This window comes from Coptis chinensis, chromosome 4 (genome assembly GCF_015680905.1).
Source record: "Coptis chinensis isolate HL-2020 chromosome 4, ASM1568090v1, whole genome shotgun sequence".
NCBI lineage: Eukaryota > Viridiplantae > Streptophyta > Magnoliopsida > Ranunculales > Ranunculaceae > Coptis > Coptis chinensis.
Window position 1 is genome coordinate 64,188,335 of NC_141459.1, and position 20,490 is coordinate 64,208,824.

The following is a 20,490-nucleotide window of genomic DNA, read 5'->3' on the forward strand; positions in this document are numbered from 1 at the left end:
TTTGTGAATAACTCAAACACTTACAACCAAGTACAAAGCACCTATATATAAATAAATAAACATACTGCCAATGCTTTAGCCTACCCCCAAGGAGATGAAAATAAATGTATATGTACACTTTAATCAATTTTAAGTGCCTAAAAGTCGAAAAATAAACTACGAAAATTCATTATCAATGTAAGTATATGAACGATAAAAATTTTAGTTTGAACAGTCTAACCTGTTAGTTTTGTAGCTTTTAGCACAGACATCGACAAGTAATGAAACTTGGTTCACTTGAATGTAGACTCGACGGGGTAACATTTTCGTGTAGGTAGCGGAATCCCAACTTGAACACGACTCAAACTTTCTACCCTACGCACACAGCTAAACACAACTATTATCACTTTTGCTAGTAACATTACCAAATATCAGCCATTCAAATAGAGACTAATAACATCAACTTGGTGATGAGGTCCACTGAAATATAAGAAACATTATACAGTAGAATCATCATAAAGCATGGAAACAAAAGAAAATAATCATCATATAGTCAAGTGTAGTAGCATAAACAAAAGAATTATTGGAAAAAAAAATACCTAGTAATTAAGAAGCACCTGAAACTACAAGCAACAAAAGTAGATTCCTTCTTTACAAAGTGATGATCCTTCTTTACAAAGTTTCATAAATAACTACCGATTATTGCATGTGGAAATTATGATCATCTTATTCGAGAAAAACAAATAATTCATTTGCAATCTTACAGGGATGGAATCCAAATGAGATAGCCGCTTTCCCAGCTTGCCACTCTCTGCAAAATTTTCTTCCGCCAAGATGCTCACTATAGTTTTATCGTCTTCTGTATCTTGTAGGCTGCTATTAAAACTAGAGGAAGAACTTTCACACGCAATACTACTGCTCTCCGGCCATTTTTCCTTATAGAGATCAACGCCTTGTATCACCATGAAGGTAGAAAAGTCAAGCACAAAGAAAGAAATCAATATAAACCCACCAAACAAAACTAATGCAGAAAATAGTCTTCAAGCATAGTACAAAACCATATCAAATGCACACACAAACCAAAATCCACTGAAACAATTATCCAAGTTTCTAGCTAAGTGTCTATAACATCCACACAAACAAAAAAATGCTGAGTAATAAGTAAACAGTCCTCCAAGTTTCTAATTCAGAAAGAACATCCCGCTCCCCGCTCCCCCTCACAGCCACCCACTCTTTTATTCTCCTAATTCAGCAGACATTGAAAAGCTACACCAAAGCCTAAATGCATTACTAAACAAGCACAATGCAGCAGATCCTACATACATAAAACTAGAGGTTACATTTCCACATAATCTCAACAAGAACCCACCCAAAATTCACAACAATCACTAAACAGCCAAAATCCAACAGAAGTCATAACTAACTTTTATCAATACCCAATTCAATATTTTTCACTATATCACAAAAGGGGTAGTACAAACACTTGTACTTATGCACACTCCAGGCCCTACTTGTTAACTTTTTTTATAGTTTAAACTCATTTAATTTGTTAATATTGAAAAACTAGTCATGAAGAAGTATACCTTGTCATTCGGTCTCACCATAAGGTTTAAGCATCAGTTAATATGTGCTTGAACAATTCTGCACTCTTTGTCTACTTCCAGCAGCACAAGGTTTCCAATCACTAAGAAAGTAATCCAAAACAAGAAATTAGAAACCCAATACACCTATCCTTTGTTGTCCATCAAAACTCCCAAGCTTAATTTAAATCAATAATAAGGTGGAGATTTGAGATTTAGTGGCGGAAAAGCAACGACTGTGAAATAAAAATGGCTGCTACTTACTTGTCCCTTGCACATCCACTCTACAAGGCAGCCAAACATGGATTCACTCAATCCACCCAACTCGATTCGATCCGGCATTCGGCCTCACATCAAAGACTTCTTTCATGCCCACATCTAAATCATTATATAGGGATGAGCAAGTTGATTAATAGCTCTTGAATTTGCCACCTACGCTTAACTCTCTGGCCTTGGCTTCGTGGGTGGGGACTAACGGTCTCTGGTGCATACGTTAACTCCCCCAAGTGAAAAGCTCTTCACATTATGCCTATAATAGTATGATTCTAGAATCTAGACCATTTAAGATAATGCAAGTACATAGTAGAAAGAAGCAATTCACACATAAAAAAGAAGGAAACTTACTTTCTCAATGTTCTCCCTGATGGCATACTTGCAAGCTCGCTGCATATCTTTGTGATATCGGCTCCACTAAAGCCTTGAGTATACTTTGCAAGGGCATTCAAATCCACATCTTTAGAAACAGGGGACTTCCTGACGCAGGCCTTGAAGATGGAAAGACGAGAGGCCTCATTTGGCAAAGGGATGTAGATCGACTGATCAAGACGGCCAAGTCTGAGCAATGTAGAATCAATTATATCAGGCCTGTTGGTAGCACCAATAATAAACACAGTTTTCTTTTGCGACATTCCGCCCATTTCAAATGGTTGGTTCAAAACTCTATCAGCAGCACCTCCCGCATCTCCAACACTACCCCTCTCTGCTAGAGAATAGAATTTACACATTAGCTGAGTACAAGTGAAATACAAAAACATTCAGTGGTTTGCCATACAAGAATTTAAAACACTTTGAATTTCGAAGTATAAACGATAAATTTTTACCAAATTCTTACCTGACGAGAATGATGAAAATCGAAAAACGAAGCAACACGATCTTGTGAAGCACGAAACGAGAAGATTACAACCTGATGAAACACTAATCTCATAACGTATAACATCTTTTTCCTAAAAATTGTTCAAACTAAAAAGAAGGATGGAAAGATAAAGTAGTACCAACTCACTTTAAGGTGCGCGTTTAAGATCTTTCTCAATTTGATCCGCTGCGTCAATGTTTTTACCTTTTTTCTTAGCCAGTTCTTGTTTAACATACTTTAACCTGTCGAATATAAGGACTCAATCAGCATATGATCTCATCAACACGTGCATATGTCAAATTAAGAAATTCTAAATTTCTAAGAGTAAAGAAGCATGTATGGGAGGGAAACGGTTCTCTAATCCGTTAGGGAGGGTTATTCATCGGTTGAGGTAATTTAATAATTGTGGTGGAAGCAAGAAGAAAGGGCAGTTCAGTGGGGGAAAGAGTGCGACATTTAGTAGTAGTAGCCTAGGGTTTATTTTTGTTCTTTTTTTCTTTTTCTTTTCTTTTAATGGGCGAGAGATAACCTTAAATTTTGAGCCTGAAATTTTGAGTGGGTTGGAAAACTTTTCGAAACAAAAATTGTCACAGTGAAATTATAAATTCACAACATTTTATGACACAACAAAAGTTTTCGAATCCAAAGTTAGCGGGAGATAGAGGGAGGTGAGAGTGAACGTGGCTGTGTCGTGGTTGTCTCATGTTTCGAATTAATTGTTTTTTAGTACATTTGTGGGCGCGTTGGACCAAAAACTAGTTGGGTCAAATATGGGGTCAAATGGTCACTTAAGGTCGGATAATATATAACTATTTTAGTAAAATAGTCATAAATAGTTCTCTACACATATACACTTTAAAAAAAAATCATTTGTGACCGTTTCGAAAACGCACGTCACCAATTTTTTTAAAACAGTCACAAAAACCCTTTTTTGCCATTTGTGACCATTACGAGCAGAACAGTCACAAAAAACCTTTTTTCTACTAGTAATATATGATTTTAGAGTTCCTTTTACATGGAGGTGAGTTACTACTATATAGGCTTACTGCACTACACCATAACACTGATTTTGCAACATATAGTAAAATTGATTGCTAACAATTATTCATCCGTTTCACACTTTTGTTCCCTTGGAAATGTTACCAACCGTTACATAATCTCATGACAAATACTTGATTTTTTCGTAACAATTACTCGATATTAAGTAACGGATAATTAAGTGTTACCTGTGCAGAAAAATAAAATAAAAATTGAAAACAATTGAAGGTGGGTGAAAACTTTGGGGGGAATGTTTTCATTCTCGCGTTCAGCTCTCAGACTCACACCCTTTCAGTACCAAAAAGAAAAGGCGGCGAGATAAGTGAAGAGAAAACCGCTGCTGTCACCGGCATTGTTTTTCCTTTTCTCTTTCGATCTTTTTCTTCGTTTTCCTTTCTTCCACTTTTGTAACAGCAAAGTAGAAAACTTAAAAGGGACAGAAAATAAAAAGCCCAAGCGCTCATCTCTTCATTCCGAAATATCTCCACCACGTTCTTCAATTCAAGTATCAAATTTCAAGTTAAATTTGTTTGAAGTTAGGAATCTAAACTTTGGAGCCTTGAAATAATTTTGTGTTCTTGTTGGTTTCGTTTCAACTTTCAAGTCGGGATTGAATCAAAGTTTGAAGCTTTAAATTTCTTATCAGGTAACTCTCTGTCTATCTAAAAATGCAAACTTTAATTGGTGTTACTGTGTTGGGGAATTCTGTAGTATGTTTAGTACGTGTTGTTTCTTAGTTTGTTGTGAAATAGATCTGAAACCTTTTTTGGTGTTACTATTTTTGGTTTTTTGTTGATTTATTTATATGAGCTGGATAAATATATGAAATGTTTCAGTTGAAGAAATTTTGTTAGTGAGTTGATATAGATTTGGTTTAGTTATGGAAGTGTTGACCTGTTATGTTTGTTCAAGTAATCAATATCATGCTAGGTAGTTGCAAGGAGAAAAATTGAACAGATGAAAATGATATGTAAAAACTTGCTCACTTTCGAAATTTTATGAGTTCTGTAATGGAAAGGCATCTATTGAGAAGTGAGACCTTAATCGTGTTTGATTTTTGACTGATATATAGTGTGCCTTTTAAACAAGGATTGGGTCAAATCTTAAGGGGATGAATTAGGATCAGAAATAATAATATGTAGTAGAATGTAAAGAACATGTGTCAACATGAGGTGAGTCGCGTCGTACGTAGGACACAATAGGGGTTGAACTTGACCTGCTTGAAACAAATTAAAGCATTAAAGCAAACATGACTGCGTTAATTGGTAATTGGAAGACAGGTTGCATATTATTTATATATTAGTTTAATTCATGTTGATTGTTGGTTGAATATTGCTCTAACTCTATGTTGGAATGATGCTGCATCTCATCATATTTACAATAAGTTCTTTGTGAACATTATTCTTCTAGTCCCTAACCTGATCACTATAGCGGGTGACTCTTATCTATGTGCGTAAATCTTTATTTTGTTTATAATGGTAGCTTGCGTTGCTGTTCTAGTTAATTTTTTATGGACTGTATCAACTTGTTTATAATGATAACTTGCATTCCTCTTACTATGTATTCTGTTGTCATTGCAGTTTGGTGTGTTAGATGATGTGTTTTTATGTTCCTTGCTTACTCTGTACTTGGTTGTGTAATTGTGATTTCTCCATGGTGTTTTTGTTGAATCTGGAAACAATGTATATAGATGGCATATAAATGGTTCTAGCTAGATGCAAGACCTTTCTTGTCTTGGTAAATGTTGTCCACCAGGAAAATTTCCAGATTCCACAATAAAGAAGTATGAAACTGATTATCCCTCACTTGTTTTTCTATTCTTTTACTATTTGTAGGATGTGGAGAATGTAAATCAGGATGTAGAAATAGGTAATCACACTTAAAGAGAGGAAAAGAAGGCCTTGTTTAGTTCTCTGGAGATTATTGGGCCTACAAGGATTGGCAAGGTACTGTCAAACCTTTTCTAGAGTTTCATTTGTTTGTTTAGAGCATGTTTGATTGATGAATGGATTGTATGGATAAGCTTCAGTTAAGTGACTCTATCTCTATGTTTCAATACCATTATTTCTTGCAGTGATCAAACCTTTCTACTGATCCTTTTACATCTTATACTTATTGTTTCAACTTGAGCAAATTTAGCACTGACCTTTCTTAGGTGCTATGCTTGTTTTATGAAATTTTACTTCTCATTATTTTGTCTCTTTTGAGTTCAATATGTAATAAAAAAGTATATTACATGATGTGCAATTAAGCCTATAATTAATTTCTGAGAGACATGTTAACAATTACAAATCCTTTTCACGTTTTTACTACAAAATTTGTAGTTGGGTAAAATTTGTAGTTACGTTATGAAATTGTTTTTGTAAGCAATATTGATGGTTCCAAAGCGAAGTGCTATTATAACTCAAAATCACTTTTGTTAAAATAATATGAGCATCATGAATTAAATAATCCTGAGTTCATGGAAAACACTACTTCTTTGAAAACGATTCAGATTAGGTGGATGCACACATGTCGTGTCAAATTTTATGATAGCTGAGCGATGAACATTACGACGTAGTAAGTAGGTGTTTAGAGTGAGGGTTACCGGAGTTAAAATAATTTTGTGAGACTAAATCAGAGATATCAGTTGAAATTGCTTGCAAAGTGCTAGTTTGAAGTGTACTTGCTAGTACCTTTAGGAATTATGTCACCACTAGTGAATGTAACTAATAAGTTCAAGTCTTGTCAAGGTTCAGTTTGTTAGATAATGGGGTTTTATGTTCCTTGCTTGCTCTGTGCTTTGTTATCTAAGTATGATTTCTCCATGGTGTTTTGTCTGCGGGGTCTGCAACAGCATCTGGACTAGGTGATTTCTCCATGGTGTTCTGGAGAATGCAGAACTAGCTGCAGTTGCTTTGTCTGCGGGGTCTGCAACAGCAGCTGGACTAGGAGCACTAGCAATGGGTGCTATTGGTCCCATTGTAGTTGTCGGATTGACTGCTACTGCTGTGGGTGCAGCAGTGGCTGGTGGTAGAGCTGCAAAAAAAGAAACTAGAAAAAATATGGCCCAACTGCCGCAAGTAGTTTAGGAAGGGACTTTTATAATGTTATCCTTCAAGAACCTTTTAAGTCAGCCACGGTAAGCTTACTTGAGTCTTACGTAGAGAACTTGCTACTTTATAAAATTATGTATCTGCATAGATTATTATGAGTACCTAGGACCTAGATTCAAAATTGTTTCTGAAAATGAAACCTGTAATGTTTGTTTTAGGGATGCTCTGTAAATCCTTTGAAAAGAAAAGGAAAGAAAAGAAAGCATTCTTTTGTATGTCTAGCCTTTCCTTGCTATATATTCCTTTAGCATTTTGGTGTACCATTGTTTTTATGTGTTGCAGTGCTGTTTAGTTGCATTTTATATTCCATATTGCGATTTGTATGGCCTCTTCCTATATTTTTGTAATGAATATGCCCTTGTATTTTAGGTCAAGCAAATCATAAAGTCCTTCAGATGGGCTCCTTTTCTTCCTGTTGCAACTGACATCTCCATGCTGAGTGTCTTGTTGTTGCTATCAAAGTACAGATTGAGGAGTGTGCCCATTATCGAGACAGGAAATCCTTTCGTTAAGAATTTTATTACCCAGTCAGCAGTGGTGCAAATTCTCCAGCAATGCAAAGGAAGGGACTGGTTTGATTACATTGCAGGTCGCCCAATATTTGATTTTGGACTTCCTCTTACGTCGTATGAGGAGGTGAGTTATTACTATATAGGTTTAGTGGTCTGTCAGTCTATGTTTCTTGGCACTTACGGCTTACTTTGTGCGGCAAAGAAACTCTAACAATAACCTTTTGAATTATGACACTTATTTCCTCATTTCCACATCCCAGTTGATCTTTTCAGCACCTTTCTATCATTAGGGTGCCTATAGCATAAACTGCTGCAACCATATGTCAGGAGCACCTTATTAGGGGGTCATGGTTTATTTGTTTCTATCCTATATATAACATAATCATCGCATCATCTTCTGCGTTCTCCAACACTAAGGCATTTACAATCAACTATTCATGTTAAGTTACATGTATATGCTATATAGGAGTTGATTGGGGTGGAATTTAGACATTGGAGCTATCTCTTTATGTTCAAAGAATATTCTGCTGGACAAGGTATTGATATACAAAATTTGTAACTTGCTCTTGGCAATGTGTGTTTCATAGACTAATTCTATATATGCATTGATTTATCACGTACTCAATTTCGCTTAATTTAATTGTGGTTTAGATGTAATATATCCGGTATTGATATTTGATGCAACTAGTTAGCAGATTTATTCACATTGATTTTATTTGGTCAAATAGTAATGGTACACTAAATGTAGTACACTAAGTTGTTCCCTGGTACGTTTGATATTTTTGTACTTGTTTTCTTAGTATTAAACAGGTGAATTATTCTTTGTGAGCATCTTGGAGTGGATCAGTAAATATAGGAGAGCCTCATGGTTATATACTTGTATATGTATGGGTTCCACACCCTATGCTATCTAGAAAATTTTAATTGGCGGTGGACATGCAAGATGAAGAGGAGGCGGTGGCTTGCACTAAGGTATGCCAAATTTATTAACAAGCTTTTATTGGCTACACACACCTCCTGCTTGAACCAAGCAAGAGCTGGTCTGCTCCAAGTGACCCAGTACAGAGGGGGGATAAGAAGAAATAAAAAGGGGTATCCACTGTTTTTCTCCTCCATTTTTTAGTTACCTTATATCAATAATAAAAAATGGGTGAGGGTTTTAATATATGCTTTGGTTAGTTATTTGACCCCATCACTACACTATAACAAAGATTTTCTAACAAAGGATTTTCTAACAATTTTAGTTATTTGCTGTTCCAATAAGTTGTAGTAGTGGTGTTAGGATTGGTGAACTTCCTGTTACTACTAGTAGTAGTAATAGTATTGTAAGGGTGCCGCTGGAGAAGAGGTCGCTGTATAAGTTTGGGCAAAGAACTTCTAACTTTCGTGGAGTTACGAGGTAATTTATTTTGTTTGTTTTTTAATATATGGTTGGTTTTAGGAAATTTTGTGATGTGAATTATGTTATTTGGTTAACAGACACAGATGGACTGGGAAATATGAAGCGCACCTTTGGGATAATACTAATATAAGTGAAGGCCAAAAGCGTAAAGGAAAACAAGGTGCAGTTTAGTAGAGAGTTTAAGATGGTTTTTTTGTTGTTGTTTAAGTAAAGCCTAACCTCTATGGTCCAAGTTTGTGTTATTTTAGTTAGATAACTAAGTCGAAATGCTAGCTGAGTTTGATATATACCATGGATTGAAGGCAAAGTTTTTTGGGAAAATTTGCATTTTTTGTTATTGAAACAGGGAGTCTTTGCCATGGTAGTTTGATTACTTTGTGATTAAGATGACATATTAATCACCAGTTGCCTATGTGGAGTTGAGGATGTGATTTTTTATTATGACTTGATGTCATCTCGTGTGGGTAAACCTTGTTAGCTAAGCCTGTGATTTCTTATTTGCTCAGCAAAGTAAAGTAATTTTTAAGTGTCAAAGTGAGAATCACACTGCATCTTGGAATATGGTTATATGATTGTATTGTCACGCCTTGCATTAAATGTAATGATTTCTCTGCTCTATATATGTAAAAAAGTACAAGGTATATCAATCGTGGATCTTAGTCGTGGCTTCAAACTTTAGCCATGAAAAATTGCCTATCCTTTTTTCCGAGTTATTTTTTATTTTAGAGTCTATGGATGCATTATCTTAGTTTAGTTTAATGTATATAATGGGAGGGGTCGGATCAGTAAGAAGAAGACATCAAGGGATAGTTGTTATTGTTAGGAGATCAACACCTCTTGCTACATGGGGATGGAGGGGCTAAATTTAGGTAAGTAGCTCTTAGAGGGGGGTTTATGCTTATCATTAGAGAGGACTCTAATCCACCTTAACAGCTTCAATCGTTAAGGTAATACAACTTCAATCGTTAAGGTAGTTTATCAGCATCAAGTTTGTTTTTCTTTTTACGTTGGTGTCGCGCTTCTTGGCCTCGGTGGGTTGTGGATATATGGCAAATACAAAACCTTTCCAAGGTAAGTAAATTATGTCTGCAAAATCCAAGTTACATAAATAATTGTCAAGAGTGTAAAATGGTAGCTAGCTTCTTGCAGTGGGAGAATTGTCAAAATGTTTTTTGCTGTTTGTCTTTGAATCACTTCATTGTATATAAAAATTTGAAGTGGTTGCAGATGTTCCTTTAATGATGAGAATTAAAATATGAAATGTCTCCATCAGAGTAAATATCTTATTGATGTAACATTCATGATTAACTGATTTTTGTTTGTTTGCTCACCTAGAAAACGAAGAGGTCACCTAAAGTGGAAGTTAGCACTGGAACTATTGATGCCTCCATGGATGAATGGTTGCAGGTAAAATTTTTTGTACACGTGTTCAGTAAAAAAAGGTCTGTTTTTGTACATCCCCATCTTGCAATGTAAATAAATGGTGATTAGTTGATTAGGAGGCGTTAATGATTAATTCCGAGATGTGTAAATTACTTTATACTGATTTCTTTACTCTTTTTTCAAAACCTTTTTCTTTTGTCTTTTTGTTGAAGTAAAATACATAAGCACTTAAAGTATGCCTTGGGTACTTGGAAACAGTGAAAGGTTCCTATTGAATTTCTCGACCTTTGTACGTGTGCTTCATTATCTTAATGGCTTGAGGATAACTCTTATTTATGAAATTTCAAGTTTGAAGGTTTCCTTTTGTTTAGCTTGCCTTCTTTTGTTTTGAGTCTTATATATTGAATGGCTGAGCAGTGTCAAGTGATGTTAACTTGACTGAAAATGGTTCTCCTAGTTTCAGAATGTTGTCCTCCCAGAGGTTGAACCCTATGTTCCTTGGGGGCAACCCTTATTCTGGACTGACATCCAGCAGCATCGAGGCATTGCCTGAACTTCGTCCATGAGTTGATAACATTGTGAACCAAATAGATAGCAAGAAGCAGTATCAACTTGACTTGGATAAGATTGTTAATAGGAAAGATACTCGTACTACTCTAATGATAAAAAACACTCCTAACAAGTATGATGAAATTTGATCACTATGCGATTGAAATGAAATTGTGGGACAAAAACTTAATTCCTTTTTCTGTTTGCTCTTATGTCTTTGATCCAGATACACATCAAAGATGTTGTTGGCTGCAATCGATGACAACGACAAGGGTACTTATGGTTTTCTTTACTTGCCAATTGATTTTAAGGTAGTTTCCTTCAGTGTATACCATTGCGATTTATTTTAAATTCGTTTTAGCTAATGCTTGCTTTAGTATTCTAGAAGATTAATGATTTCTTTTGTATGTAATACAAAGGAGAGGATAGAGGATTGCGATGCGCATCATAGTGCCGTTCTTGGATGGTGGTGCTGTTTTGAACCTTCCAATGTTCTAAGTAGGTCGGTATTAGGATTTTAATTCCCTTGTGATTTTGTTTGTCTTGCATTTCATTATGTCTTTGTCTTTTGCAGCAGAAAACTATATGATATGATACCTCCTGCTGATGCAACATATGATTTGTACCCTGTTAGGGACCAAAGATAGATATTCGATGCCTGCTCTCCACCTCAGAGGTATACTTTGATATCTCCTGTTTCTTAGTTGAAATCCTAGGCTAGTACTGGGTATTTATTTGGCGGGTGGTGCTGACCTTAGCAACCTAAAGCGTCAGGTGTAGGTAGCGCGCTCACGCACTGAAATCGCGTTTTCCTGTTTAATATCCCATATATGTAACTATTTGCCAAATAAACGACTTTATTCATGGGAAAACATAATTTGAATAGCATAATCACTTAATATACGTAGTTTAATTTTTGCAAAAAAGAAAACTACTTTTATATGTTTTCTTAATGTATATATAAGTTTTTAAATTTTCACAAGGCACGCTTTTAGGGTGCTTGGGATAAAGGGAATTTTTAAGTTTAAACATTACGGCAAACTCGCCCTCGCCTCATGCGCTTTGGTTGCTAAGTTGCTGACTGTTGACTTTGTTGAGCACTAATTTTTTATTATTTATAGATTATTCATTGTTGTCCTAACCTATCCATGAACATATTTCAGAGATCCACCAACAAGGCTTGGTCGTATCCAGATGCTAACATGGAGTTTCTTAAGTCGAATGGAATGAGTTTAGCTTTTTCATTTTAGGATTGAAGGACATAAGGTGTGTTCATTTTTCATTTTATTATTCTTTTGTTAATCCGATTGTGGACTAGTCTGTTGCAACATTAAGTTAAAATTGAGAATCAATTGAATTCATTTTGTTTCATCAGTTTACCTTCACATTTTTATTGGAATGAATTGTAACTTGTGAATGAATTTGGCATTGTTCAAAATGTAGATAGCTAGGGAGCTTTTTCTTGACAAGCACCAAGTCTTTATGCACATATCTTCCTACCTCCTTAAAGTTAGAGATCCTTAAGGGTCTTCTTTTATGTAAAAGATTGTTCTTTGTTTTGCATATCTTTGATTGAGTCTCCAAATTCAATTTGAGTTAACTAACTCTTGAGAAGTGTTTAATCTAGATAAAGTAATGGTATGTTAATAATTAGTATGCTTTTGTATGGGTGATATACTAGTCTTGTACTCGATAAGATGAAAATATATTTCTTTATTCATATTTGCAGATATTTGGAACTTTTGATGGAGCGTGTTGATAAAGCTAAACCGACCACCCTTGAAGCATTGGCTCTTTCTTACTTAATTCTTGGGTTATTTATGTTGTATTTTGGGTGAAAAATTTCTAGTTTACAATATATGTATACCTGAAAAGAACTTTGTATTTTGTGTTTTTCTATCATTATAAGATTAATAAAGTTATTATTTTTTTAGTTGTATAGTACTTACTGATTGTGGATTGTGTTATGTTGAAGTGGTGTGGTGGTAGATTTTGTTAGAATGGACTAATAGAAGAATTTGGTTGATATGTAATGGAGTGAACAAGTACAGTTACATTGTGGGCAGCCCGGCCAAAACAAATGCCCACAAAATCCAATTTTTTTTTATTATAACAAACTATTAGTAATGGATATGTATTCGTTTGCTATCTGTTACTAAAATTAATTTTAGTAACACTTAATAAACGTTAGTAAAATTTGTAACGGATATAACTGTTACTAATATTTGTCATGTTTGTGTCAACGCAAGATAATTGTTACTAATATATTTTGTAATGGATGGATATCCGTTACAAATCTTCTGTTATGGTGTAGTGATTGGCTCTTATAGACTTAATCTAATGGAATTTAGGCTCACATTAGAGTCCCAAAGTCTCCCTTTTAGGCCTATGCACGAAAATGTAACTCTAATCTTCTCATATATAAAGAGGATTAAAGCTAAACTTAGTACTTGACTACTCCCCTCATTAGTTTAGTGATAATTTAGGTCTTTATCTCTCTCCCAGTTTCTTTAGTTTAGTATAGTTTAGATTACAGTTTATAATTATAGCCTCCATTATAGCATTTCAATAAAAGCTTAGTTTCTCTAATATTCAATTCTCTTCTTTTATATTATGTCTTTAGTTTATTGTTTAGTTAGTTTAAATTTAATGAGACAAGGCTAAAACCTCCATTAGAGGGGGTTAATGAAGCCACGTGAGGATGATTAATTAATTAGAATAGTTATTGCATTGTATATAGGACTTCAAGTTTATCGTTGTGAGTTTCTAGAGATAGAACTCATAACGGTGAATTAGAGTTTAGAGTCACTAACAAAGAGATTTAGGGGGAGCTAAACTCTCATGCTAGTGAAGTCATGATCAGAGATGACTTGGTATTCACTAGGAATCAAACAAGCGATTCAATAACTAAACTAATAGTCAATCGAATCGCGTGGTGGAACTACCCCTTTATTATATTTTTCATTCATCAATTTACTGTTTTAGCATATTTTATTTATTGTTTTCATATCTTATTACTCTCATTAGTGAAATAGTTTAGTTTAGTCTAGATAAGTATTCAAGTACGTGCAAACAAGAGTGGATTGAACACGATTACTCTCTTTATCCTATGATATTTGAGAGTATTATAATTTATTGATTAGCATGAGTTTAGTACTATAGAAACACTGTTTTCACATCTATTAAATCTTAGTTGTCAGTAGTCCTAGAAGAGGTTGTCAAACTTCTTGACGCCGGTATTATCTACCCTATTTTTGATAGTCAATGGGTTAGTCCAGTTCAGGTTGTCCTGAAGAAGTCAGGAACCACAGTGGTTGAAAATGAAGAAAATAAGTTAATTCCAACTAGGATGCAGACTGGGTGGAGAGTTTGCACCGATTACAGGAAGCTGAACAATGTATCGAGGAAAGATCATTCTCCATTATCTTTCATTGATCAGATGTTAGAAAGATTAGCTGGACAAGCCTACTACTGCTTTCTTAACGGTTACTCAGGATATTTTCAGATCCATATTCACCCTGAGGACCAAGAGAAGACCACATTCACATGTCTGTTCAGAACATTTGCCTATCGTCGTATGTCTTTTTGATCTATGCAATGCACCGGCCACTTTTCAGCGATGCATGATAAGTATTTTTTATGACATAGTAGGGAAATACATGGAAGCTTTTATGGACGGATTTTCAGTTTTTGGATCAACTTTTGAGGATTGCCTACACCATATCTCCTTAGTCTTTAAATGTTATTGGGATATCATTTTAGTTCTAAACTGGGAAAAGTGCCACTTCATGGTAAAGGAAGGGATAGTGCTTAGTCATCAAGTTTTGAAAGAAGGTATTCTAGTAGATCGAGTGAAAATTGATATTATAAAGGATCTACCCAAACCGAGAACTATCAAAGATATTCGTGCATTCCTAGGTCATGCGGGATTCTACGATCGATTTATCAAGGATTTCAGCAGAATAGCAAGACTACTATCACATCTGTTAGGGAAAAATATTTTTTTATTTAGATGAATCATGTGTCGAAGATTTTATGAAGTTGAAGGAAGCACTCAATTCAGCGCCGATCATTCGTGCACCAGATTGGAACTAGCCGTTTGAAATCATGTGTGATGTATTTGACTATGATATAGGAGCTGTTCTAGGACAAAGAGATAAGAAAGTGTCATACACAATCTACTACGAACACCAACAAGACTTTAAATGGAGCTCATCCACCATAGAGAAGGATCTTTTGGCCGTTGTATATTCTTTTAACATATTTCGTCAATATCTGATAAGTTCAAAGGTAATAGTCTATACTGACCATGCTGCCTTGCATCATTTACTCGCTAAGCAGAATGCTAAGCCAAGACTAATCCGGTGGATACTACTTTTACAAGAATTTGATTTGGAGATACGTGATAAAAAAGGAACAGAGAATGTCGTTGTTGATCATCTTTCAAGATTGCTAGTGGAGAATGCAGAAGACAACTTACAAATCTGTGAGACTTTTCCTGATGAACAGTTGTTAAGTATATCATAAGTACCATGGTGCAGTCACATCACAAATTATCTTGTGACCGACAAGGTACCATTGCATTGGAGCAAACAAGAAAAAGAGGTATTCTTTTCAAAGGCCAGATATTATTTTTAGGATGATCCGTACTTATTCAAGAAGTGTTCGGATAAGATCATTCGAAGATGCATCCCAGAATCAGAACATGAATCCATTCTATCATTCTATCACGATCAGCTTTGTGGAGGACACTTTGGTCCCAACGTTATGCAGAAAAAGTATTACAAGCTAGATTTTATTGGCCTACTCTGTTTAAAGATGCAAATATTTATTGCAAAGCATGTCTGAGATGCCAACGTTTTGGGTAAGACCTCAAAAAGGTTTGAATGGCCTCAACAACCGATCCTTATCTCAAAAATCTTTGATGTATGAGGTATAGATTTTATGGAACCATTTCCACCTTTTGGTTACACCTACATTCTAGTAGTTGTGGACTATGTTTCGAAGTGGATTGAAGCAGTTCCTACAAAGACCACCAATCATAAAGTCGTCATGGACTTTTTGAATAAAATATTCTACCAAGGTTTGGAGCACCGAGAGCCATCGTTAGTGATAACGGTTCTCACTTTTGTAACCGTATACTTGGGAATCTTATGGCAATGTATGGAGTAATCCACAAGCTAGCTCTACCATATCATCCTCAGACAAATGGTCAAATAGAAGTTTCAAATAGGGAAATCAAGAGTATTATGGACAAGACAGTCAATCCCTCAAGGAAAGACTGGTCTCTTAGACTCCAAGATGCACTATGGCCGTACAAAACAGTATTCAAAACACCCATAGGAATGTCACCCTATCGTTTGGTATATGGAAATGCGTGTCATTTACCTATTGAGTTAGAACGTAAAGCTTATTTGGCCGTGAAAGAGATGAATTTCAACCTATATCAAGCAGGAGAAAGGAGGGAAGCTTCAGATCAGTGAATTAGAAGAATTGAGAAGTGATGCTTATGACTAAAGCATTACATGACAGAAGAATTCTGAAAAGAGAATTTGACCTGGACAAAAGGTTCTGCTCTACAATTCTCGTCTAGAGTTTTTTCCTGGAAAGTTAAGATCTAGATGGAGGGGAGCATTCATAGTGACACATTTTGGAGCAATTGAAGTAGAAGACTTTAAAAGGACTCATTTCAAAGTCAACGCTTATTGACTAAAGCCTTTTTTGGAGTTGCTACTAGAGACTTGGAAGCAATTTTTCTCAAGGATCCAGTGTATCAAACCAATATTGAAGCGGAGAATTGGGGTATGTTACCTACATATCTTAAAGATTACATTCTATGCCTTGCTGAACCTGTTACTCTGTTTAGTTTAAGTTTCTTGCATAAGGAAGCCAAACGTCCTAAGCTTGACTCTTTAGGATCTCATTAGTATAATCACCACTAATAGCCGGGCTCTCAGATTTTTATAGCTTTATCCTTTACTGAGAAGAGTTGCAAGTGTCGGAGTCAAAGTTTCATAACTCTAGCAGACCGAGTATAAAATGTCTACAGGAAGGAAGCAAGCGTGTTGTTGAGAGAACAGTTTTGAGATGGAAACCTAAGTGTTCACCACCTGTTAGTTTGTGGGATTTACTCCTCATTGAACTTCAAAGGAAGATTATTTCTATCGCTCGTGTAGGGTTTGGTAAAAGTTCCTTCACGCGTAAAAAGAGAGTGTGTAAGCTATGATGCATGGTGTAAGAATTGTCATTCTGAAACTTGCCCTCGATTACAGCCATTAAGAGATAATTGTTGGTATAAGGTTTACTTTTGTCAATCACTTGCTGAGAGAGATCGGAAGAATTCTTACAAAGTGAAACCTAGTGGATGGGAATAGATAGTCTTGAGGATCTGACTATAAAGGACTCAAAAGTCTCAAGGATTTGACTTTAAAAGACTCAAGGATCTGACTTTAAAAGACTTATATTATGTCTTGGGGATATGATGTGAAAATACCTAACTCCTGATCATTCTTTTCAAAAACTTTCGCTTTCGTAATTCCAGTCACTTCATTTCGTGTTTCGTCTATTTCAAAAAAAAATCGTCACCTCGTGTAAGAAATTTCGAAATATCCCGAAATTTTGATTTGGTCGTCATGCTTTATGGTCGGATAGCTTTCAAAATGAATTTCAAAATTCTACTTTTGCCATTGGTTTTGAAATGGTCTCTTTAGTCTTGAGTAAAACTTTCATCAAAATCCGAGTGTTTTTACAACAAAGTTATTTTTGTCTTTTCAAACTAGGGTTTGTGGTAAAATTCGATTAGGAAATTTCCTTTTCATTTATATTCAATTTTTATAGGTTTATAAACACTAAAAACTCTCTCTAAATCATCTAGATTCATTTTTGGGAGCACATTGCTATTTTGTTTGGTCAAAAATTCAAAGACAATCAAAATAGGATGTATTTCTAAAATCAATTGGGAAACTGCTAAAAGGCCATGCGTCCAAACGCACGAGCCATGCATCCCAACTGCATGAGCCACTGCCTATATATGCATGGCACTTCATTTTTCACAATTCAATCCATATTGTGTGTGAGGAAGAACCAAACTTAGCAAACATGTATCAAGTCCAAAATAATGGTTGTGAAACTTCTTTTTGCGCCATCTTTTCTAAACCATCATTCGCGGAGTTTGTCATGAAGGAATTTGAAAGAAGGAGATGGAGCAAGCTTCTATGGGTTGGAGGAAAATTTATTCCCACTTTCGTGAGTAAGTTCTATAACTGTTTTAGGAAGCAAGACATCGACTTGAAGACAAAGACTATATATGTGAGAACTCCAAGCAAGGTATTCGAACTTACTCCTAGTATGATTAAATCGATTCTTTCATTAAGAGATGTTGAAGATGGAAGAAAGAAGGAGAAAAGGACTATGATTGAATACACTACTTTACTTGGAAAGAATTTGAAGATGGGATACGGTAGAGATATTTAGTTAGGAGCATGCAAAAGAATCAAGTTGCTATAGTGGCATGGCTAGCTAATAATGTCTTTTTCGTACCTATGCCTTTAACGATACATGAGGACTTTTGTGAGATTTTTTAAAACTTCAACATGAAGAAGATGATATTGACATGGGAACCATCCTTTGGGAAACCATCGCTTCCTTGAAGTTAGGGGAAGAGGACACATATCCTTTACCTTTATTAGTGAGTACGATAGCCAAGAAGTTGTTTATAGCGGATGGACATGCTGTGATACCCGTCAATGTAACACCACCTAATAGAGAGTACTTTGTTAATTGTGTGCAAACACAATGGGGGAAAATGAAAAGGGGGGATTTCATGGATGAGTATTACTCCATCTTGACCAACAACAGAACTATTGAGCTTATTAAGAAAATATATATCAAAGAAGAATCAAGTGATATAGTTGAAGTTTTGGATTCATCAACATATGATCCAAGTGAGTACAATGATGAAGAGGAATATGAGGAGGAAGTATCTTCTAGCAAGAGAAGGACGACTTAGATTGAGGGAAGATTTTCCATGGCCATAGATTAGGATTTCCGTTTTCATACAAGTGTCTAGTTTTAGGATTTCCTTTTCTGTTGTGTGTTTACTTTTATTAGTATGTTGTTTGTTTTTGATTGTTTATAATAAAGGTCATGTTTTTATAAAGGTTTTCACTTTAAATAAAATAATAATAAAAACAACATTAAGGTGGTCAGGGAGATATAGATAGCCTGCGGGATAAGATTAAGAAGGACATAAGTTTATATTTATCCCTTCTTAACTTTTTGAAAACGGTGAACAAATATATGGATGTGTGGCCACTGTCTCAGCATGCATGCATTAACCATACCATGTCGTCATTCAGGAGACATCACAAAACCACCGGAAATGACTGATAATGGAGAGTAAGGATGCCTTATTGTCGGTATACCAGAACCACCGCCTATCCCTATGACTATGCAATCTGCACTCTCATCGCAAGGAGATGCTAGTGCTATCTTGAGGCCTCTGGGTGTTGTTCCCTCTCTTGATGAGACGTTACTTGATAGGGCATTCCGTATACCCTTTCACACTGTGAAAAGTATACCACGTGCATGTCATTTAGCCTTTTCTAGCGCATTGAAGTTTGCTCTCTGGGATATTACGGCTGATCCTATTTCAGTTTTGTCATGGGTTCGTCTTCTCCTTCTCCCGTGCTACACTCTATAGGTTTTTCAACGACAGAATCGTCATGAACGTCGATCTGGTACTAGGAAAAACCTTCAGCAGAAACAGATTCTCCATGCTTTGACGATATAGAACGAGCCTGGTGGACTGTTTGGCCTCTTAGAGTCTGCAGTAGAGCCTCCTTCAATCCAGCCACCCCAGCGATCTATTTCTACTCAGAATGTGTGTCGATGCTTACAGAAGGTTGCTGATGGGCATTTTACGGCAGCGGTAAAAGTGTTGTCATCATCGCTTTCCCCTCAACTTCGGATCGCGGCAAGCATTAGAGGAGAAACACCCAATGCGACAACCACCTGTGAGACCAACTGTTCCTTTTGCTGAGCCTCCTTTATTTGTAGAGAGAGATACCCTTTTGTCATGCATTAGGACATTTCCGAAAGGCACTTCTTGTGGCCGTGATGGTCTTCGAGCTCAGCATTTGTTGGATGCTATAAGTGGTGCTGCAGCAACTATATTGTCTGATTTGCTAGATGCATTGACCCCTATGGTGAATCTTTGGTTACAGGGATGATGTCCACAGCCGTTAGCGGAATTCATAGCGAGTGCTCTGCTTACTCCACTTCTTAAGCCGGATAACAGTATTCGTCCTATAGTTGTGGGCATGGTTTGGCGTCATCTGGTCTCTAAGATTGCAATGAGAGGAGTTTCCAGAGATGTGGTTGGGTACTTACAGGATTTCCAGTATGGGGTGGGTGTTTCTGGTAGAGCAGAGGCGATTTTGCACGCTGTCAACCGTATGGTGTATGCTAACAACGACAATAGCTCTCTTTCTATGCTGCTAGTACATTTTCAGAATGCTTTTAACATGGTTGATCGGACAATCATGTTGAAAGAGGTTCGTATCCGATGCCCAGCTATTGCCCCTTGGGTCGAGTACTTGTATTGTCAGCCTGCGAGGTTATACGTGGGGGATGGCTATATATGGTATGCTACTGGGTCCAGCAAGGCGACCCTCTGGGTCCCCTTCTGTTTGCACTGGTGTTGCATCATCTTATTCTATAGATCCAGTCCAGTTATCAGTTATTGCTACAGGCGTGGTACCTAGATGATGGGACTCTGATCGGGGATACAGAACAGGTGGCAACAACTTTGGGTATGATT

At 36.1% G+C, this 20,490-nt stretch overlaps 1 protein-coding gene across 18 annotated transcripts; it reads left to right on the forward strand.

The window, feature by feature from the left end:
• Nucleotides 1-3,895: 3,895 nt before the first annotated feature.
• LOC147504372 (AP2-like ethylene-responsive transcription factor PLT2) lies at nucleotides 3,896-12,603 on the forward strand. Of its 18 annotated transcripts, none has more exons than XM_086557275.1 (13): nucleotides 3,920-4,375; nucleotides 5,565-5,675; nucleotides 7,194-7,460; nucleotides 7,803-7,872; nucleotides 8,137-8,308; nucleotides 8,601-8,735; nucleotides 8,816-8,898; nucleotides 10,074-10,145; nucleotides 10,897-10,981; nucleotides 11,090-11,172; nucleotides 11,248-11,346; nucleotides 11,834-11,936; nucleotides 12,400-12,603. In XM_086557275.1, the coding sequence occupies exons 5-8, from the start codon at nucleotides 8,202-8,204 to the stop codon at nucleotides 10,091-10,093; spliced, it is 345 nt and encodes a 114-aa protein (XP_086413401.1). In that variant the 5' UTR covers nucleotides 3,920-4,375; nucleotides 5,565-5,675; nucleotides 7,194-7,460; nucleotides 7,803-7,872; nucleotides 8,137-8,201; the 3' UTR covers nucleotides 10,094-10,145; nucleotides 10,897-10,981; nucleotides 11,090-11,172; nucleotides 11,248-11,346; nucleotides 11,834-11,936; nucleotides 12,400-12,603. The 18 variants fall into 17 exon arrangements, with proteins under 18 accessions (XP_086413407.1, XP_086413409.1, XP_086413401.1 ...); XM_086557283.1 differs by having other exon boundaries at nucleotides 11,245-11,346; XM_086557292.1 differs by having other exon boundaries at nucleotides 3,960-4,234; nucleotides 4,334-4,375; nucleotides 8,137-8,735.
• Nucleotides 12,604-20,490: the final 7,887 nt, after the last annotated feature.

Coding starts and splice junctions, on each gene's coding strand:
- LOC147504372 (XM_086557274.1), top strand. CDS start 8,202: ATGGTTATATACTTGTATATGTATGGGTTCCACACCCTATGCTATCTA. Junction 8,309..8,600: donor AGGCGGTGGCTTGCACTAAG/GTATGCCAAATT, acceptor TGTTCCAATAAG/TTGTAGTAGTGGTGTTAGGA. Junction 8,899..10,073: donor AAAGCGTAAAGGAAAACAAG/GTGCAGTTTAGT, acceptor TTGCTCACCTAG/AAAACGAAGAGGTCACCTAA.